Source organism: Lottia gigantea (genome assembly GCF_000327385.1).
Source record: "Lottia gigantea unplaced genomic scaffold LOTGIsca_31, whole genome shotgun sequence".
NCBI lineage: Eukaryota > Metazoa > Mollusca > Gastropoda > Lottiidae > Lottia > Lottia gigantea.
In genome coordinates this window covers 731,535-755,812 of record NW_008709027.1, presented here as the reverse complement: position 1 = coordinate 755,812, position 24,278 = coordinate 731,535, and the positions used below count along the sequence as shown (strand labels likewise).

The 24,278-nt window shown below is 29.0% G+C and overlaps 1 protein-coding gene across 1 annotated transcript in view; it reads right to left on the bottom strand.

The window, feature by feature from the left end:
* Positions 1–24,278, bottom strand: part of LOTGIDRAFT_189896 (hypothetical protein) — a 58,012-nt gene that overhangs the window by 20,673 nt on the left and 13,061 nt on the right. The window contains exons 19-35 of the mRNA XM_009057708.1: positions 22,422–22,586; positions 21,834–21,920; positions 21,407–21,583; positions 20,719–20,944; positions 20,199–20,353; positions 19,759–19,857; positions 19,437–19,605; positions 18,967–19,187; positions 18,736–18,821; positions 18,012–18,178; positions 17,475–17,620; positions 17,233–17,353; positions 15,507–15,649; positions 8,045–8,182; positions 7,352–7,472; positions 6,661–6,793; positions 6,285–6,410 (exon numbers count right to left, since the gene is read on the bottom strand). Of these exons, the coding sequence (XP_009055956.1) occupies positions 6,285–6,410; positions 6,661–6,793; positions 7,352–7,472; positions 8,045–8,182; positions 15,507–15,649; positions 17,233–17,353; positions 17,475–17,620; positions 18,012–18,178; positions 18,736–18,821; positions 18,967–19,187; positions 19,437–19,605; positions 19,759–19,857; positions 20,199–20,353; positions 20,719–20,944; positions 21,407–21,583; positions 21,834–21,920; positions 22,422–22,586 (2,480 nt within the window). The remainder of the gene's footprint in view (positions 1–6,284; positions 6,411–6,660; positions 6,794–7,351; positions 7,473–8,044; positions 8,183–15,506; positions 15,650–17,232; positions 17,354–17,474; positions 17,621–18,011; positions 18,179–18,735; positions 18,822–18,966; positions 19,188–19,436; positions 19,606–19,758; positions 19,858–20,198; positions 20,354–20,718; positions 20,945–21,406; positions 21,584–21,833; positions 21,921–22,421; positions 22,587–24,278) is intronic.

The following is a 24,278-nucleotide window of genomic DNA, read 5'->3' as shown; positions in this document are numbered from 1 at the left end:
TATTTTCAAGTGGAATATGAATGTGTTGAAAGTAAGTTATCATTTATATTTTTTGATTACTGTAGTACTTTGTCATTTGGGCATCAATCATTAACCTATATACATCTATAATTTTATTTTAACTATTATGGAAGCGAATATCTAGACAATTGAATATCTAGAAAATCATAAAACAAAGAAGATGCTGCATGAGATTACAGATAAAATGTCAATTTACTCCTATGTAAAAGCAGTAGTTACACTTGTTCCAGATGTCCTGAACAATCCAATACAAGTTTGTATGCATCATTGATTTTGAATCAAATGGCAATGAACAAAAATCAGACATCATACGATAAAGAAAGTAAAGTAAGGAAATGAGACAGACGACAATAGACTAACAATGATTAGTAATCAATACAAGACATCATTGAATATCACTAGACCCAGCCTTTCTTATATATAAATTATATTGTTGCCCCTGACAACAAATCAATAACTATTCCTGGAACTTTAATTCTATATAAACATTATCTAAACAATTACCTACACAACCACTTTAAGAGCTTTGCACTTTAAAATTTTTGCATACATGAAGAATAAATTCAATAAGCTGATGATAGTGATGTAATTTGTTGAAACTTTGCTTACAGGGAAAAAAAAAAATGTAATTTTAAACGTCTCTCTCTATGGCATTTAAATGTTCCAATATTATAAGATATTTATTAATAAGTACATCCCTTGTACATTGTACTATCTACAACATTCAGCTGTATTTTATCTCTTGAGGTATTCATCAAATAAACATGTAAGTTTTTGAATAATGAATCTTTTACTATGAGTTTGCTATTCTCATCAAAATAAGACTTAAAAACAAGTAAATTATATTTAAACAGACACGGAGTAGAGAATTCTTATCAAAATAAAGTTCCTTCTCCACTTGACTAATATTTTTCATGTAAACAACAACAAACTTTCAACAAAATACTTTCTTGTTCAACTTAGACATGAGGTTGAGAAAGAAATTTAAGTACTTTGAACACTGGTTCACCAAACTGTTGTTCGTTTATCAAATTTTATTTGTAAAAAAAAAAGAAGATGCGTGGGTTGATTAAATTGAGTAAATTGAATGAAGTATTTAATTAAAAACATTCGATCTATGTTGAGATATAATTAATATTTAAAACTTCCTCATTTCTAATATTGGCTGTTTTCCATCAAGTACATGAACTTATCTCTATGAATATACTAAGATACAAAAAACAGTTTCAAGTGCCATAAAAAGCTTAAGATTCTAATTAAGACAAGGTTAGAATCACTCCTGATTTAAACACAAGATTTGGGTAGTTCACATAGTCAAAAAAAAGACATGCAAATAAATAGCTATAATTTAATCAATCTTGATTTAAATTAAGTTTTTATCCAAAAAAAGGTTGATTTGATTGCATTTAACAGACTAGATTTTCTAGAAAAAAACTAAATTTCAAATTCAAAATACTAAATATCAAATTCAAAATACTAAATATCAAATTCAAAATACTAAATATCAAATTCAAAATTTTAAATCTTTGTCCTGTAGCAAACCAAAAATAACCCCCAGATTTTGAAAATAACAATGAAGAGAGAAGAAAGAGCAGTCGACATCTGTTTTATGCAAATGAGTTTGCAGATGATAAGAAAATGAGAGAAGATGATTGGTTGTTATGAACATACCTGGAGACTAGAAAGTCTACCATCTGTCAAAGTCCTGGCTTTATTTTAAACAAAAGACTTGGTGAAAGCAACAGATGTATTGTTAAATTATCATCAAACTAATAAATAACATACATATCTTTAAATGTTAAAATAATTCTATAATAAACCATGGCCTACCTTACTTTCTTTGATCTATTTATCAATTAAACTGGCTATTTAATTCTCTTTTATCTAATGACTAAATTCATGTTATAAGTCTGGTTCTTTTGTTCATAAAAGATGTAGGTGAATTGTTTGAAAGATGAAACAAGAAATCTATCTCTGATTATCAATGAATTGACAGTCCTTAAACATAACAAATTAGAAGGAGAATATATATATTTTGTATTAATAGATCTATGCCAATCTTTAAACAATTCCAGTATCAGTATCAGCACTTATCTTTTCAGAAAGTCTAAACTTCATCTGAATAATTTTTATAATTTTTATATCATAAGAAAATATTTTAACCTACAAAGGATTATGTATTGTTACTGATATATTTTCTCTAGTTAGCTATAAGCCTGTAGCTTCATATTATTAAAGATTGTCTTTTTCTATTTTTCAGTATCCAAAACATATGGTATTTGTGATGCATCGATATTAACAGATCAAAGTGGTTATATATCTACACCTCGCTATCCTAATAACTTTCATAATAATTTATCTTGTTCCATACAAATACAAGCACAACCTGGTCAAAAAATACTACTGACTATCATTGATATGGAGTTACAACCACGAGGCAAGAAAGACTGTTCTGATTTTATGTATTTTAATGATGGATTTCACAGTACAACATTATGTGGACGACGTTCAGAATATACATTTAGATCTCATGGTAACCATTTTCAAATTGAATTAAAAGCAGAAACAGGAAACAGTAAAGGATTTTGGTTATATTATGAAGGTAAGAGATGTTTGCCATCTTGATTTCATTATCTCACAATATCTCTCTTTATATTCTTTTCTTTCAAATCTTCAAACAGAAATCTACTTCCTAGCAACAAATATGTTTTGAATTCAAAGTCCATATTATGTTAAGGAACATCTACAAATTGAAAACATTACAACATTAATTGGCAAATAAATCAAACATTAAAATTGAGACATTTCCTATTAAATCTCATACAAATACTTTTATCCTTCTTTCAGCTGTACCTAAAATGCCCAAATTGGAGCCCATAACAGATTCAACCAATGAAATGACCTGGATGTTGCCGATTTCTAATCCAAATAACAATGTCAACGATAACAAAAATATCAACAACAAGGAATATCAACATGAGGATACAGGAGTATCAACGACATCAATGTTATCTAGTACATTAACAACTAGAAACGTTGAGACTACACCAATACCTATATACCATGACTATATACCTAGTAGTGGTATAAGTAAGACACTACCTTTCGGTAAGTTTCCATTTCATATCAAGATAATCCAGCTAGCAATGGTACAATTGTAACTAGGTTGATTAAGCATTCAAGTTAGCCTGCTTTATTCCTTAAAATTATAATTGTATCTAATCTGAAATTTCTTGAAATGAGCCCTTGGTATTCAACTCTAGGCAAATTTCAAAATGACATTTTGACCCAAAAGACATGGAGCTCTAGTGACCAATAGCTACAATATTCAACAAATTGCTACTGAATTAATCTGGAGGAAAGAATGCCATTCAGTGATAATAAAAAGATAGCATGAAGAAAGATTATAATTGATTATAGAATGACAATAAAAGACATGTGGAATAACTAATGTGTTAAGAAAAGGCCTGTGTTTATTAAGTTTCTATGGTGTGTGAGGTTTTTCTATCTTCATGTCTTACTAAATAATTCATCAATCTCTTCAAGACTACATTCACACCCTTCTCATTAATAAGTTAAGATTATTCTAAGAAAAGCCTGAAATTGCATGTGGCATGAAAAAACCTAAAGAATTAGGAATAAAATTGACCAAACTAAAAAAAAGTTTCCAACCATATTCTTTTATAATTGATAAAAGAAGCAAGGAAGAATTAAAGCTTTAATTTCTATAGAAAATTGACTGAAAAAAAATGACTATTTTCCGAAAAATTGAATTGAAGAAATAATGCACAGATATTTTCAATAAATTTTCAGCTGCTATAGCAGGTGGTGTTATTGGTACTTTAACTTTGGTATTATTGGTTTTACTAACATTACTAGTAATCAAATGGTAAGTTTTTCACTCTTTACTATTAAAAGTATGTTATGTAGCCTAGTTCAGCAGTATTGATTTGACATTTGTTTTCTTATCTACATTGTAACATACAATAAACAAACATCAGAATAACTTTTTCACCTACTTTGATATTGGCTTTAATTAAGTACATCTTTCAAAACACCAAAATGGCAATTTATGTAAGATTAAAAATATTCATTTATTTGAGGACTATGTTAGCCAAAAAAGACAAGTTTTACAAGTTTCAAAAATATCATGGTCAGAATAATTAAGGACAGCAGCATGAACTCATTGAAAAGCAGATGTATATAATTTTGGTAGGCAATTTGTCCTTGTAATATTTATTCAAAACATTAGATGACATGAACGTTTCACTACATTGCAGGTTGAAAGAAAAAAGATATTTCCAGAATAAAGAGAGATTTTTAGAAATCCGGAATCCTGCATTCCGTAGTAGTGGTGATTTTAATCAGTGTAATAATGAGTATAATCCATACACTAATAATGACTATTGCTATGTAGAATGTGCCTGAGGAAAGCTTCAGTTCTTGTGATATTAGACACATGAATGCTATGTAGTTGTACAACCGTCCACCTAGACTGACATAACTGTGAATATCTACCATGTAAAAGTGCCATATTTGATGAGTCACAAGTGTATATAGCTATAACTAGTCATTGTAAATATTTTCATTGATTATTTATTAATATTGTCACAATTAATCATAAAATTAAAACAGATATGGTCATAGAGAATAATCTTACTTTCTATGTCTGATCATATAAAACTCTTTAACCTTTAGTTAGTATTCAAAATATTTTTGCTATATGCTTCAAGAATATGTGTCTTTGCAACTTTGGATATGACACACAAAAAATACAATAAAAATTTGCTTTTCAACTGTGTATTCTCTTAGAGGATTAGCAATTCCAATCTAAATTCATGTTCTGATATAGAAATAAACATTATATTCAGTGATCAATCGTTCATTATCATATCATTATTTCATAATTATGTTAAGGTCCATATGGAATTAGTGTTTTTGTATATTGTACATGAAATTTGCTTAATTATTTAAGACAAATTATTCATGGTACATTTTGTTACATTTTGATAGGGCAAATTTTGTTACAATATTTCATAAAATATGAGTGCAATATATAATATCATATCTAGTCATTGTCGTAATCCTTACCTAGTTAAGGATTAAGCTAGGAAGTAACCAAACAGGCAGCTTAGGAGTAGAAAAACATCTTGGTGAAAAAGAAAAACGCTCATGGGATTTATTAGCCAGACTTAATACTGTGATATTTTTTTTAATCATTCATTCCTTGTTATATTATTGTGTATTTATTTGTTTATAGTTTTTTTTAAAGTATTATAAACATAGATAAGCTTTGTAGAAGAATTATTACATGCCTAGAAACATATGGTTCAAATTTCCCTCACTTCATAAAGAAATTCTTCTAAATATATATAATAATTCATTATAGAACTACAAAATGCATCGTGTAGAGGAGTAGATTACATCTATAATTTTAAGAAAATAAAAGTCTACTAACTTTCAAATTTGCTGCACTTCATAGTCAGAAATTTCATTGCAATTGTTTCAAGTATAAATTTAGTCTAATATTTCTAGGCATTTGATGATATGCATTTACTAATATATTACTCATTATTACTTACATATTGTATATATACTGCTTACTATTTATTGTATTATTCCACCAACACGGACATAGAAATCCAATTGTCAATTTATAATCTCTCTCAATATATTTATCATTACTTATTATCATAATGTATTTAAATTCTATTGTTGTATCAGACATTGTAAACTTTAAATGTTTCACATTCAATTTTTGATGATCATATACTTATCATTCATTTGCTATGTTATTCATATAAATATACATGAACATCCAGGGCTCTGTTTCTCAAAAAAATTTGTAATGAGGTAGATTAAAATCAAACTACCATTTTATCAGGAACTTTTTTGCTCGGGCTTAATGTTAGACAGGACCATGTCACTTTGGTGTAATGGATCTAATTCTGTATCGAGTAAAATAAAAAGTCATTCTTATTTATCCCACAAGACTAAGTAAAAATATTATAGACTGATTCAAATTATGAAATTGATGATGTCAATGATTAATTATTGTTGCTAATTAAAATGTGTAGAATATTGTGTATAAATGTAATGTATTTATTAAAGTCTTACTAATACATATTAGTATTAACACATAATTATCAGCTGAAATAAAATAATAAATAATAAATACCCACTGTGTTTATTTATACAGGTCTATAGACTGACAATAAAAACTCTAGTCTGATGCCAAAAACAAAAAACTAAAATCCACTCACCTTGGATTCATGACGAGTCTTCTAAAGAAATAGGTCCATGTTATATAGTCCATAGCATCCTGTTTAGAGGCTATAGTACCAGCTACTATTTCAGCATTTAAATGGTCTGGCAACACTTCTAGTAAACTACAGAATAAAAGACACAAGAAGAAAAAATAAAACTATCTGTGCAAAAAGGGATGAGTAAAACCCATAAAATATTTATAACTCACCAGGGTAGGGGTTCTCTGGGCAAAAGGAAAAGGAATCTTAGAGTGCAGAGAATTGGAAGAGCCAAAATGAAGAGACTTTTCATACAATACATGAAGACAGGGCTTAAATTTATAAAACAGAAGAACTATGCCTATCCTATAATGCCTGTTAGATTACTACTTACTTAGACTCTACAGGGAATGGTTCATACAGAAATCGTTTATAGAAATGTTTTTTAACATCATGAACTAATATAACAGCTTTACCACTATCATCAAACTGTGGTCTTCCAGCTCTACCCATCATTTGTAATACATCTATACATACAAAGTCATATAAAATACACAATAAAGAAGAAAGAAGGGTTTTAATAAGCAATACACAGGTCCATATTAGTATATATTAACATACCAATACCTGCAATCATCTAGATAGTTGACAACCAATTCAGTACAACATCAATAATTTTTTAATTTTTCTTAATTTTCTTGAGTTTTTTTTAAATTAGTATACATTAACCCTCAAATATCAATCTAAAGTCATTCTGAAACTTGACAAGATTGACAACTTCAATCAGATGAACAGTCCCACAAGAGCAATTATTTTTTGATAAAAGAAAATTTGTACATAAAGTCCACATATAAAAATATATTGCAACAAGATGCAATTCTTAAGTGAAGAAAGTAGGAACATTTTTCTGATCTGACCTGCTGTACATCTATGTCAACTTTTTTGTTTTTAAGAAAAAACCATTAGCTTCAATGAATTAAAAATATGAAAAATAAATCTGATTCCTAGATAAATAAATCATTAGCCAGAAAGTATGTATATAATTAGAGAAGAATTACTAGATATATAGTTATACTGAGTTTTACCTGTGATAGGAAAATCAACATATCTTCTAGTTTTACCATCAAAATACTCAGTTCCCTTAATAACTACAAGATGAGCTGGGAAATTGACACCCCAAGCTAATGTACTGGTAGCAATTAACAACTACAATCAAAATAAAATAACATTTCTTGATGACATTTAAAGAGAATTTCTAATTTACTTTGTTATGAATTCTATAATGAAATATCTTTTTTTATTAAACTTGTCCATGAAGTAGACTTAATAGACTATTAGACTTCATAATATTTTGACAAGAACATTGGGAATTGGTAAATTCCAATGAACAAAATATTCTTAGAGAAGTTGGGATATGGGAGAGAGGGGACATTTCTATTCTTTGAAGTGCCCATACATGCATATGCAAATTATTAAGTTTAATGTAGCTTTTTTAGTTTCTGTTTATTTAACTGTGTCTGAAATCATATGCACTGTAAGATTTACTTCCCATTAATAACTTATTTCTGACAAATCATTATCTTAAATAATAAATAATAATAATGATAATCTATTTATATTGCGCTGATCATTCCAACAATGAAGTTGCTCTGTAGCGCACATAATGTTAACAGCACAAGACACAAACAGGTATAAAAACAGTGGTATATTCCCAGGCTGTAAAATGACGAAGTGCATTCTTTTCTGGAGAATTCCTCAAGCTCTGTTCATTTAAATACCTGTATTTTGGAGTTAACAAATAATTCTTCAGTAGTTTTCCTGTCTCTTTCTACTAAACCAGCGTGATGTATACCAATACCAAATGCTAGTGTTAATTTTAGATTGGTATCTTTAATTCCACATATAATATTCTCCATCTAAATGAAGTAGAACACATTTTCTTACAGTGCTATGGACAAGACAAAGCTATGGACACAAATCCTATTGGCTAGACCCCGCAGACAGCCACAAATGAAATTGTGACAAACTCCAGTAGATTGTGACTGACTTTTGCAACTTGATGAGAAATTGCAATTTCAACTAGTTGAAAAATATGTGACTGATTTTTTCAACTGTTATGCTAATAAATCAATGTGCTATTCAGTTTTTAACTATATAAGTTTATGTATATTACATATATTATGCAGAATTTAATCTATGATGCGAAATGGCACTAAAAGTCTAATACTACATATCCCATGCTTGATAAAAGCTTAATTGTTGATTCAAAATCAGTAAAGGGCACCTTAGAAAATTCCATGTTTTTCACCAAAAGGTCACATTTCTTTTTTCTGACCAAAGGCAGTCTAAAACCAGTGTAATTCCAGAATACTTGAGTGAGTTTTCTGCATTTGACAGTTTTTTGAAAACTTAGCATTTTAACAGATGCAAACGAATTGCCATATTTTCAAAGCTTTATCTATTTACTTTATCGATTTAAGCAAAGAGAGAACTCATATTTCATATAATTATAGTAACTTCAAAGTCAACCTTGTTTTAGATTAGTTTTTTTAACGCTCTATAGTTATTGGTAAAAGTTTGATAGCCAGACGCGACGAATATCAGGTTATTTGAAGTCAGAAAGCTCTACTTTATGGATAAAAGGCGATTCATTTGTCAATACTGCTACTGGCAGATAAATAGGGTAGGAAGAAGAAAAAAAAACTTCTGAACTTTTCTTCTCCTTTTTTTATTATGATGTACACAACTATACTATATTAGATATATAACAATCAATAAAATCTGTTTCATATACATAGATATGTATCAATAAACAAGAAAATGCTGTAGTATGATTTCCATTAAATTGTAATTACACACTATTAATACTTTAATATTTTAGGTCAAGCACTTCAAACAATAACAAAAATAAGGCACTGAATACATCATTGGAGAATTATCATACTGTAATATTTGCATGTACAATTCAAAACAATTATACCATGGGCAGTTTACACATTATAGACTATGACAAAATATGTACTGAAATCATTTAAAGGTCATAGTTCACCATTTACCATTCATATGCAAAAAGTCTTCCGAAGTACTGATAGTCACGCAACTTGACACATACATTACGTTACACATAAGAATTTGCAGCTCAAATTTCAAAACTGTGAACACTATTTCTGATTTGCTTAGCTAAAAAATTCCCTTAGTTTAAGTTACGATTGGTCAGACAGATGTCCCTTTATTTAAATGAATAAGTTTGGCTTGATATTTTATTCAATTGAGGAAATATTTTTTCAATCAAAGACATAAATTTTGTGTGAAAATTTTTAGAATTAATTAAGGAAACACCTGAAATGTAGACATATCATAACAATATGACATGCACCTACTAGAAATAGGGCAATTAGAAAAATATAATATGCTTTCTTTCTTTGTATTTTTCCTTGCCAATGATTCAAATTACTAGAATACTGTCATTTTGTGGAATGTTTAGGAGATAATAGTAACATTTGATGGACGAAATTGAACCTCAATGATGGAATGCTACTTAGTGAACAGTAATAATATAAAATGCTTGTCTGAAAATGGGCAAGCACAAGCATGTGAGTTAATTACAATAAGGCATATAGATAACAAATAAGGCTTTGATCACTTCATAAACTCAAAATGTGAGATGTAAAATATATAACAATCTGACGATAAGAAAGCCTTACCAAATGTTTAAGCCATATAATTCCATTTTTTATTGGCAGGTGTAATTCTTCTACAGAATGTATAGATATGTTTGGAATGTACAAATATATAAATAAAAAATATCACATTAGGTTGGTTCATGACTAGATTTTAATAGTGCAATATCCTCTTCAATTTTCTCCATTTCTTGTGTCAGATGTTGAATGATTCTATCCTTAGTTTTTATAGCAGAAGTTAAATTAGTGATGAGTTGTATATTTTGTTCAATAGTTTGAGATAACTTGATCTGTTCTTCCATGATATCATTCACAATGTCATCTGTAGTTCTAGACACAATGTCTCCATATCTATTTATAGTAAATGTCACTTTTTTCTCTCCAAAATGCATCGCAATAAACATAATGTCTAATACACAAATTAACAATAAGATATGCCAGGATCCATACATCTGTAAATATCCCAATAGTTCAGGCATTTTGGACAGGTTTCCACTGATTATCTGATGACAATATGAAATTTGATGATGTTTCTATTGGTGTTCTCGGTTGGCCATTATATATAATGAATTGATGTTTATAACACCATATCTATCTCTCCAGTTGACAGTTAGTCTGTACTGTAACCTAGGAAAAATAGAATAGTGTTAAATAGCTCTAGAATAGTACATGTGTGATGGTATAAGTCAATTCTGTGAGAATATAATATATGTTCTGTATTCATAACATAAACACCTGTTACCTTCTACTTATAAAATATCAATTAATATACAAAAACATATGTCTACAGCACATGTAAACTTTAAACAGATTCAAAGATGCTAGGCTGTAAACTTAAAGACGAATGCATTTTGATGACAGTGTTCTAGATTTAGTAGATGCCTATCCAATCTAGAGAATTCAGAATTTGAGGTTATTTGCTATCTATTATTTGACATATTTATCTTTTTGTCTTATTTAGAAACCTGTTACAATTAATTATATTTTCACACTTATAACCAGAGAACTTATTAAAACATTTTCATATTCAACCTATGAATTCTTCTAGTAAAATGATAATCTGTTGCATTTTTATATATATTAATACTAATTAGATATGAAAATGATATGCTAATGAGCAAGATATACATATATTAATATAATTGCTTTGTTATCAGAATGTCACAATTCATAAAAATATGGAATGATTATAAAAAGTGGTTGGGCTAAAGGTTAAAGAGATTGTAAGGGGAACAGGTTTTCTAAACTTTTTATGATTATCGCTGACACTAATACCATCAATGTGTATCATTTCAATTTTCTGTGGCTCTTGCAATTCAACTAAAAGTAAGCATTTTATGACATCACTATCGCAAAAGCTGCTATTGATATAAAAGGATATTGATGTAATTAAATTAAAGTTAGTTCGTAAAAAGTTTTCATTATCAAATACGTCATAAATTATACTTGAAAATATATCTAAAATATGCTATTTATATCTATGTATCTTCTTGATCAATTTGTTTTACAAGGATTAAAAACAGAGCTTACTGTTAATTAAGCAAGTTGACCTAGTTTTGTTGTTTTGCTTATTAATGGCTGATATTATTAATTGAAACCTTTAGAATACGTAGGAGATATATTTCTCTACAATTAATCGTTTATTTCACTTAAATCTGTAGAGTAGTTTTCTAACAGCATCCAAAAAGGATAACAAACTTTACATAATCTTACGCACGGTTTTTAAATAATTTTGGCGTGAAAAATGATTTTTGGTTAAAACTTTCAGTTACGTTAAAGGACACGTTCCTCTAAAAATTTTAGACCTATAAAAAAAGCAGAATGATGTCCCTTTAATACTTTAATTGGAGGTACCACAGATGTCTGATGGAAAATTGGAATGGTGCAAATTGATACTATCATTGTCCACTATATACATAAAATTTTCACAAAACCTCTTTCTTGTCCCTTTAGACTCACACATGGTAACATTCCTTTTGAAAATATAGTTTGCCAAGCAAGGTAATATAAGCCCACTGGCAGCCTTGTTTTGAATAAAAATATACAAAACTAATCAAATAATTTGTAAAAATTGAACAACAAAACACATTGGGATACCAAGTTCAGTTCAAAAACCAATCAAAACTGTTAACTCTATCTAGTACACAAGCAAATATTTTTGGTCAAGAACAATAAAATGAACTCAAAAACAGCTATTTTTCATACATTTAAAAGGCATTTCATTTCCATGTAGGTAGCAAAACTGAAATATATTACAAGCTTTATACTCAAAGTTCAAAGTTTTGTGGCATCATCCAATATTTAACAACATGCAATTGACTAATTACAGTTTTACAGCATCAACAATTCTAAGTTAACAAGAGATATCTATAATTCCTATGACAAATTTCATTTTTCACTTTTAAACAGTTCATAAATATAATGCCTACAAGCTGTTAAAACTATAATCAAAATTAACTTAAAATATCAAATCAATATGTGTCCATCAAGACAGAATGTGATATTTTGATGAAACATATAAACAATTATTATTCCAGATGTTACAAAGTCATGAAAACAGAACAGTTTTTACTCATCTTATATAATGTTTCATAGTTCAATAAAATCTATTCTCAAACTTTCTCAAACATCTATTTGATTTTTTTAACAATCTAATATTTATATATCTATATTCTATCAATAAATTAGTCCTAATTTTACTTTTTACCATGTGTTTATAACTAACAAGCAAATAATAATATAATAGTATGTTTACTTACTTTTTGTCAATAAAATTTGTAAAGCAGTACAAATTACATGTACCTATATACTCCATGAACTCTGAATAAAGTGGTAAATAAGTGTATACTATTGTCTTAACACACTAGCTATAAACTGTCATCACATCATACTGTCACTTGTAATGATTGATTTATAGTTACATGTCAAAAAACAACTTATTTATTGTATTCACAATACAATAGTCTGCAATAGCCTACTTCAAACAGAAGTCACCCATATCTGCTGTTTCCTTCAACTAGTTGTGCTTCAGAATAATTAAAAAATACTTCATCAACATTTTAAAGAAAAATTAAAATCTTGAACATTCTTGAACTTATTAAAGGAAAAGTCTTCTGAAAATAACTTACACAAGGCAATGATAAAATTCAGCATTTCTCAAATTTTTTGACAAAGAAATATAATCAGTTACTTATATAAATATCTTATAGGTAAACAAGGCACATGAAAATATTAAAAATATAGATTTATTATTACTACTGTTTATAATAACCTAAAATAATATTAATATAAATGACCTATTATAACTACAAATTAAGATCATAATGTATAACATCAAGCTATTACTACCAGGAGGGAGTGCATTTACCTTTAATTATAATCTTTATATCATGAATATATCATCCAAATCTATAAATCTCTAGTCCATTTAGGCTTAGTTTTTTATTTATACACCATAGAATTTTTCTTTGTTTTATCCTGATTAATATTGTGCTATCATTAATGCTGATTTCTAAAAAGCACTTTCAGGAACTTTGACATAATTTTGCATAATAAAGGATATTTGCACCATTCTAGTGGACTACAAAATTAATTTCTACAGCATTGATATAGAAAATATTGATTTACTGCATATTGCAAGAAGTTAATGACATCATTTTAAAAGTTGATATAAACTTGCATCTTATTTGTTATTTGAATAAAACAAGGTTATGTAGTATTTTGTAGATGTCATAAAGGTGTTTTTGTTGTTTAAGATGACAAGAATAATAAATCTAAGTTTGTAATAACTAGCCAGAGGCTATATAGCCTATTGTAATATATCTTAATCTAATTTATACTGTCTAAATAATTTCACATAACTTGGTTCGAATAACTTTGATACCTCAATACAGGTATTCCAATTTAATCCTTGAGGAGTGACAAGTGAACTCTTCAAAGTTTGCACTCATAACACATTACATTCAAATCAATCAATTACAATAAAAAATTGAAATCCAGCAATAATCTAAGCATTACTCTTGAAATTTTAACTCAAACAAAATCAGATTTTAAGATATACTCTAATATGACTGGTTCATAAAACTATTCTGCAAATCAATTTAACTGATCAATCAATCAAATAAGGAGAATTCTTAAATCATTTATGTATATGATAATGACCTCAGACTCGTTTTTACAGAGTTTAGCAAAGCCTTTCTTTTTTTAGGGTTTTCTAAACCTATATACTGATTTCCAATTAAATAATTGGTAAATATGTTGATGGATCAATAGATATTATCTCCCATGTGCTGTGTTTAAACATTCAAGGAATTTTCATAAATATTACATTAAAAAATTCTATATGTTATAGTATTGAACACTACAAATTCCCTGAAAAAAAATTACTCTCTAAAAATAGCTTTCAATTCTTAAAATCACTTTTAAAAATAATAATTTCTGTACGTTGTATCTTATAAAATATAACAAGACAGTCATTCTTAAAACCATCCATTAAAACATGTCTATCAAATGAAAGACTTGTACCTCAGAATGAATCCCTTATCATATAAACATCAAAAACTTAAAATGTATTCTATACTTTCACTCAACAAAGTCACAAAGTTCAGAATTCAAACTTACTTTTGAAATTTTGATATAGCATTAACTTAAAGAAATATTTTTCAACTTATTTCAGAACATAACCACCCAGATTAAAGCCTGGTTACAACCCGGTGCCAGTTTCTTCACATCTTTTAAATCCATGATCAAACTCAATACAAATCATATTGGAATCCCAAATGACTGGCAATTTTTCTTCAATTCAAAACAAAATAAGCTTAAATTTGGTTGAAATTATCCCTCAGATTATATCATTATTATTGGTATAAATTACTTACCTTTGGACTTTCTATCTTTGTCTTTGCATCTGCAGGTCCAATTTGCTTCAATCTTTACCATTGTTGTCACTCATTGTTCAGCATCATATTATAAGCTCACAGCAGACAGATTAACTAACTTTCAAAAGGACTACACAGTTGACCAATAAAATTGGTTTTATATTGTAAACCTATATTTTACATATTTTGCATGAATATAATCTTTTGCTACATATGTCTTTGATTTTATGTGTGAAGCATGTTTAATGCAGTGTCAATGTTTATCGTTGCATCAGGGGTTGAAGAATGATTGTCTTTAACAATTGATATTTTTATCTCTTCATCTTACAAAACCATTTCCTTTATTTCAATTTAAAATTTGTAATTTTTAATATGTATATGATGTGTGATATTGTAAACTTGTAAATTTAATATTTCTTTTTACAGATAAGATTAGAGAGATGTTTGTATCAGAGTATTATTTCCCTTCAGATATTTGAGTATAAATACAGAGGCACTGGTCATGGCTTCAGAATTTTTCTTACCCAGAGGAGGAAATTGATCCTGAAATAGCTTTTCCAATCATTTGTATAAGGGTAGTTAACACAGATGTCTCGTTTCAGAGCTGTGGGTAGCTAGATATCTAAAATGTGGGTTCCAGAATGTATCATGTGGAGCATAATGTATCAAATAAACAATCCTACCTCTATCTCAGGCATGTGAAGCCATTGTTTAGGGTTTTCATCTGCTGCTAAGAAAGCTATTAGATCTAATGCTGTTAGTCTAGTTTGTCTTCTAGATGATACAAAGACTAAAACAGGTTTATTTGGTGAATAGGTTTTAACAGCTACAAATAGAAGATGTAAATATTGAGATTAACAAAGCCATCCCAAATATGAATTTAAGTCTTAAAATATTCAAGGCCTCATTCTAAACAGTCTAATCAAAATTAGCCCAAAAACTTTCCATCTATATTTGTATAAGCTTTTATCTTAACTCAACCACTCAAGTTAAGATCTAACAACTTCTCAATATATAACAACTAACCAATCAAATTTTTTCCCTCTCCAGTGCTGGGATTATGTGATGCCAACAAAAGGAGGCTTCTAAGGAGCATCAGACCTTTTGTTTGTTACAAAATCCCAGCGCTGAGGGGAGAAGGAATTTGAATGAAAGTTATATCGTAAAGTACTTATTTGAAAGTTTCAAGTTCTGTGTTTATAAGAAAATTTAAATAACACATACATAACACTAGTGTTGAAACGGTTAATCAGTTAAGTGATTTCGGGAACGATTGCACAGGTAACCAGGTCTGATTTTAGGTGATTGGTTAACCTTCAATTTTATTAGAAGTTGAATGAATGCATTTTGGACAAAAAAATTTGTCACTTTGTAAATAAACATCTAAACTTGTGTTGTTTTTGTTAATTTAGAGGTTTATTGTGAAGGTGTATGATGTATGGTGTATCAAGAATTCATTTGCTTTTTGTGGTCAAGATTATCGAGCCTAAAACTGACGATTCACAAGAAACTGTTCCAAACTAGGTACTCAAACTTCAAAATTTTTAACAGGTGCTACATGTTACTATATATAGCTCAGTGACCCAGATAAGATTCTTCTTTATGTTTTAAAATGTTGATTATTGTTGCAAATTTAAACAATCTTTTTTTCTCTTTCAGTAGATTAAAACTTTGCTGGACGATCAGACAGAGCATTATGATCAGATATTGTAACAATTATAGCTTGATAATTGTGATAAAGACAAAACAAAGTTGCATATTTCGTGTAATAAATGACACGAGTACCTCTAATAATGACCCAAGCCACCTGATCTTAAAGCAATGACCTTGAAGTGAGGACATTGGCAGTGATTAATCAGCAGAATTGATTTTTGATGTGTTTTTATGTTGGATTAGCAATAATACAAATGATTATCTTATTGATGAAATGTAATTAAGATGACTAGATGTCGGATTGCAGGGCCTACAGATTTTCTGAATGCTGGGACCATTGATTAGTGTCGTAATAGACCTACACAGAATGTCCGAGTACTCAGGCCACGTATTCTCGAAACGATCTTAGCGCTAGGATGTCCTAGGTTCTTACCTTCTAACATTGATTCTAGGACTACCTAGCCCTAAGATCGTTTCGAGAATACGTGGCCCGAAGTTTATTTTAACGCACATAAGAAATCCTACACTGAACTGTAGTTTAGTTTACGCTGCGTTACCTCTACAAATGCAGTTTTTGATCTTTTTTATCTTGCGTAAGTATCCGGGATTAACCGGGTAACAAAAGGTTATTACTGAAAATTACCCGGTTCGTCAAAATCACTACATAACACCTTACTCATCGAGTCTAAGATATCTAACAAACAAGCCATGTGCATCAAATAATCAACTATATTTATAAACAAACTGAAATTTTACCTTGGAATGTAGGTTTATTCATGGTAGCCATTCTAGGACAATAATGTTGACCAGGAAAACCAGCTATATGTACTTCTAATGGTACAGGTCGTACTGAAGGTCGGAAATTAAATAATCCCATCTGAAAAAAAGTTTCCATTACTTTTTCAGCCTTGTCATAATATATAATCTAGAAACATATATGACATATATTCATTTGTGATAGAAGTTTTGAGAGAATACTGATAAATGAATGTTTTTACCTGTTTAATACCCAACCAATCAGCTAAATCTCTAGCATTAGCTAATGCTGTAGAAAGACCAACAACACGAACAGGTTTTTCAGTATGAGAAGATATAAAATTAGTTCTAGACACAATAACTTCTAAAACAGGACCTCTATCATCACCTACATGTAGAAGGAATACAAAGATAAAATTTAAAAACACTATATTTACAGACTGGCATCATCTACATTTAAATTAAAACTAAAACTTTATTTCTGTTCATAACGTTATGCTTTTTGGAAGCTGTTAAAAAACTAATGAGTGAACTAGTAACAATCTGTTTTAAATTAACCATTTTAAAACAAATTCAGATTGATCAAGTAGATACATAGATATAAATAGCATACTTTAGAAATATTTTCAGGTATAATTTACCACATTTTTGATAATGCAAATGTTTTATAAAAAAGGCAGAATGCGCTTTAAAAAAATGAAAGTATGAAATGGAATAATGAAAGCACACAATGTCTAAAAAGAGAAGGTTTGATACACATATTGGCAATAAAAACTTACCCAAAAGATGTATTTCATCAATAACTAGTAAATTGACACTTTTAACATAATTTCTAGTTTGCCAGCTACGACTGACTCCATCCCATTTCTCTGGTGTAGTGACAATTAAATCTGCTTTAGCTACAGCTCTCATATCAGGTGTTACATCACCAGTTAATTCTACTACACTGTAATATACATAATAGTATAAAACTTCAATATGTATAATATTTCAAATTCACTTAAGAATAACATAAACAGTAAAAGTAATGCTTTTGACAAAATGAAGTGACCTTATATCCTATTTGTGTTCCTCATTGCGCTAATGAAAAGGGGAATCATCCATGTGCTATCAAATCATTTTTCAAGGACAGACTACACTTTTTCAACTGTTAAGGGAACTAAATAAATGATTTCTAGAGGATTGTAGTAATTTTGATTCACAGTTATAAAGATATCTATGATTCAGAACATAAACTGAATGAAGAACATAATACTCAAAGAAATTAAAAACATCAAATCAAGTGAAAACAAAACATTATTTTTTACTACTTTATCTTCAATCTTGATGCCTCCACCAATTTTTCACATAGGTATGCAAAAAAAGTTAGATTGAAAAGATAATGAAATATTAAAAGATATATCTTCTGTCAGATTCAGCTTCAGTTAGATTTAACATCGATCACAACAACATTTCAGTCCATGATCAATGTCTAGTCTATTTTGTTACTTTGTATATACTTACTTTTTACCAAGTTTCTGTTGAATTCTGACTTTCCAATCCTCCATTCTTTCTCTAACTAAAGCTTTGAGAGGAGCAATATATACAGCCTAAAATATATAAAAGCAGTATTTATTATATTTTAGACTAGTGTGATTTGTTCTCTTCATTTTCTTAATTTCAAATCATAATATTTTTCATATCATTTTATCTAAAAGGGACATTTTTCAAAAATAAAATATTGTTCCTACTAACCTTACAGCCAGGATACTCTCTAAATATTCTAAATATAGCTAACTCAGCTGCTATAGTTTTCCCTGATCCTGTAGGAGCTCCTAACAATACATTACAATCTGTATGATATAATGTATGAAATATCTGGGTCTGTACTGGATTAAAATGAGTAAATCTATATAAAGCTTCTAACTTGGGATCATTTAAAACTGTTACTGGTAGTGGGTGAAGATCAAGTAATTCTGAAATACAAAAATTATGCATAATTTAGTCTTTAGAATTACAAGAATAAATGAGAAGTAAGAAGGCTAGAAAAAGTAAGAAAATGGCATCAACAGAGTTTTAAGTAAAATTTTTTTCAATGAGGAAATCTTTTCCAGCTTTAACAGAAATAAAGAATAATGAGTAATAACCCTTTAATCTGAAAATCTTTAAATGATAATGTTTTTAATAATGATTTGACTAGAATAATGAAGAAAGATGTCTCTCACCTGTATGAGGAGGGTGTTTTTCAGGTAATATCAAATGTTGAAATGATATAGCACACATACTTTCTGAACCTAGCCATCTATCTGATACAGCTTTTATATAGTACTGACTTGGTAATGGTTCAAATATAGGTATTGTAAATACTAGAGTCTGCATTTCACCTAGTTTCACCTATCAAATAAAACCAATTGAAATAAAACCCAAAATGGTGTACGTAAAAAAAATCGAAAATTTACGTTTCACTAAACAAATTTGCAAAAAATGATTGTAAGTTTTAAGTGAAACAGGCGTCTGTTCCTCTACTAATTAATACAAGAATTATACCTGTTTTTTCAGTAACATGAAATATTCTGAATGATAAATATGATTATTTTCTGGATCTTCAACCCAAATCTGAAATGGTTCTGAAACTGCCCCATGAACCTGAAATAAAAATCGCAAAAATTGCTGTTATAGTGGTATTTTATATAAAAACATTAAGAGCACAACTCAGTTGACACTTTCAAATATTAGATCTCCTTACTAGTTTGACAGCTTTGAAAGTGTTTCATATCTCAAAGAAGTGATATTCTCCTAACAAGACATGATTATGGATCTTTTAACATGCAATGCAAACTAATACTTTTTTCATATAAGCCCCTGAAACTTACATCTCTGACAATCTGAAGGTATTAACTCCACATTTGCTGAAATAATAATCTGAACTCTAAATTAGAGAGCATACAAACCATCCCAAATCTAATTATTAAAGCATGTAACAGTACCTTATCATCCCAGGTAAAGTCTGGTGTGATATGAAGACGTACTCTAAGTACTGTTCTAGTAATAGGTTGTATGGTAGCATCTAGTATTAAATTAGGTAATTGTTCTACACATCGTTTGACAGCACTACCCATTCTAACATGATGTATCATATGACCTACAACAATAATTAAATAATTAGGTGTCAATGTTCTAAGCAAATTTAACTCTACATTTATGAAAGTGTTACTGAGAAGGTTTTTCCTGAAATAAATATCATACTACCTATCAAATCAAACTTTCTGATATTGTTACAGCCTGTATCAAATATATAGCATTCTCATTTTATATCTGATAGAATACATATACTACTAGCAACAGAAAAATAAACTATAACCAACACAAGTGTTAATAGTTTAATTGCAACGCAAAATTGATGTCTAGTTTTAAATAGTGTAAGTTATATCAAACTATAATCAACTTATCGTAGTTGAGTTGATAATTGGAGAAATGTTTCCTTTTAAGAAGTAAACCAGAACTTACCTATTTCTTTAGCATCCATCTCTCTCAATCTATCAATAGTTAAATTTCTATCATCTAATTTTCTTAGTATATCAGGACTGAGTGATGCAAATTGATGTAATGGACTTTCATATCCCCATAATCTTTTATCTACTACTTTACATAATGATAATAGTCTACTAGCCATCACAGGCCATCCTTGTCTTAATGCCATTTCAAACAGAGCTCTCACAATTCTTGCTGCATTCTGTAATGTAACAATGTTATAGTTTGTTACCATTAGTGCAACATATTAACATATAAACAGAAATAATCATGTCACACAATATGAGTTTTTACAGTTTATCTTGAGCATACATTCAGGTGATTATTTTGAAGTACATTCAACTAAACTGCAGAGAACGTAAAAATTTCAAAGAAAAGATAAAAAAAAACCTTTCTAATTTTTACTATCAAATTTGACGCTCATAGGATATCAATCAGGATTTTTAATCATAAATCAGAAAATCAACAAACATAAATATATAAAACAAAATACCACAAAAAAATAAGGAGCCATTTACAACCACTGAAAGAATTACAAGTATACAAATCCAGTTGAACACTGATATCAGTTATTTTGATAAAGTTTGGGTCCTGTCTACCAGCAGGCAGCTATATTAATAGAAGTAGCAATATTTCAGAAAAACATAAAACACAATAGAATTACCTGAGCAACATAAGCTGAATCTGATATTAGTGAAAAACTCTGTAATGGTGTTCTGGAGATGTAGGCTTGTAGTAATATATTCACTTTACCATAGGTATTCTCTTTACCACCTGGTACCGACATTACACATTCATTCTTCATTAACATGTCTAGTTCTACCATCTCATCTTCTCGTACCTAATTCATTTTAACAAGTATTGTATCATACTATTGTGATACTATATCATATCAATGTGATAAAAACAAATCTGGACCAGATCAGTTTCATTGAACTCCCAAAAGACTTTGCATAGGCCTAATATCTTTCAAAACACCTTTTTCATATTTTGTCCTGCATCCTTCTCTTGAATGTGCATATAATAACATTGATTCACCTCATTCCAACCTTGGAATTTCTTTACAAATCTAACTAATACCTCCCACATACCTTAATTTGGTCGAACTCCTGAGCTCTAGAAACAACTGATAATATATCAGACTCTGTCATAAGAGATACGAATGATTCATTTATAACCTGTTTTAAAAAAATATAAACTTATTTATATATTATATACAAATTTAGGGAAATATGGTAAGCTAAGAATTTAGTTCTTGTACGATATGGAGAAATTTTTGGCACTGATTGCGAAAACGACCATTTTAAAATCAAATAGCCAGAGTACCCCAGATTATAATATTTCTTGTAACAAACTTGAGAGCAATTATCTATCAGAAGATCACAAAATACCTTTTTCAAGATACAAAATGCTATCATGCAGAATAAATTCCCCACTTTCCACTTCTTCAATACTTAACTTTTCCTGGTTTCACATAGAATAAACTATGGAGTATGATGGGGGTCATAGGGCCCCTTATATCATAAGAAACTGTAGTTACCTTCACTGATAGCGAAGAAAGAGGTGAATGAGCATTTAAAGATATGTTAATAAAATTTGTTATATTTTATCAAATTACATCTTAACACTATCACATGATAAAAGACATACATGTAGTCTAAATTTTATAACTAACTTACCTCCACAGTGTCATATTTAATATAGAAATGACTAGATATTCTTCCTAAATCAGTGGAGGCAAAATATCCCGTAGCTTCATTAAATCGGATCATTCTAGCTTTATCTAATCTTCTACCAGCTCCTATTATTAAATCATGTCTATGTTTCTCTAACATTGGATCAGTCTACAACAATCAGTTATATTCAATCAGTTTACAACAATCAGTAATATGTAATCAGTTAACAACAATCAGTTATATTATGTAATCAGTCTTTAATAATTAACAATATGTAATCAGTTTACAACAATCAATAATATGTAATCAGTTTACAACAATCAGTAATCATTCAATTCAAATCTTTATTAACCTTGAGTCACAGACTCATCGGTATAACTTATTTACAAAATACATAATAAATAATAAATATAAATACATTTAGGAGAGTAATGTGAAAAATAATTAAATAAATCATACAGATTACATATCACCGTTTTTTACTCGCATACATTAGATATCTTCCAAGATTTCTTAGATCTTTTACATTCGTAGTGCTCATTAATTTAAAAAATTTGTACATATTTGGTCGTGTGGTATAATATGGTTTAATATGTTGCTGGTGTAGTTCTTTAAAAGCTGTGCATATTAAAATATGATGGTATTCATCTTCAATTTCGTGCATATTACATACTTTACATATTCTTTCATTTCTTGGAATTTTAGTGTATCGACCGGTTTCTATTAATGAATTGTGCGATGCTAAACGTAGTCTACTTATATATTTCAATAAAGCCGAATTTACAAGTTTTAAAAGATAACTTTGGAGTGAAAAATTGGTAACAAAAAATTGATAATATATTCCCTTCGATGAATGACAAATATTGCTAAAACAAGATTGTGTAAAATTATCATAGAGGCGTTGCCTAACAATACTTACAGAATTAATAATGGGATTATTCCATAGATAACTCAAACCTAGGTGATCAAGCTCATTTCTTAAATTACAAATCCACACATCATTATTGATGATCATATCTTGCAAGCAACATTTTAACAGTTCATTATCAGATTTCAACAATTTAACATAATACTTAAAAATTCCAACTTTTCTGATAGTATAAAGAGAATATCTACCTACTTCATATAATAACATATCATGGTTTGTAGATCGTTTAACATTAAGAATCATTTTAAGAAAATAAAAGTGTAGTTTCTCTATGTCAGGTCCCTTATGAAACCCCCATATTTCGGCCCCGTAGTTTAAAATGCTACCTACATTACAATCAAAAACATTAATACAGGTTTTGATATTAAAACAATTTTCTCTACATGTCTTTAAAACAGGAAATAAGGCTTTTCTTCCTTGATTTGCTAGATTTGCTTGTGCTAATGTAAATTTGCCATTAAAATTCAAAACAAGTCCAAGATAATTGAAATTATTTACAACCTCCAATCTATGAGCATTAAAATGCCAATTTTCAATTGCTGAAATTTTGTCATCATTGCGGAATATCATTACTTTTGTTTTAGACGTGTTCACTGTGAGATCCCACTTTTTGGTATAACTCTCCAAAGAGTTTAACAGATCTTGGAGACCCACAGCTGATTCTGAAAACAATACCTTATCGTCTGCATACATCAATAAAAATAAGTTAAAATATGATAAGGTTAATGCAGTACAATTTGAATAGTTGAAATGATATTCTATGTCATTTACATAAAGGGAGAATAGCAGCGGAGATAGTATTTCTCCTTGAAATAAACCAGTGGAGCACGAAAATAATTCTGACAAACAACCATTTAATTTTACACAACACTTAACTTTACTGTATAATGAACAGATAAGTGTAAGGATTTTTCCATTGATTCCACACTTAA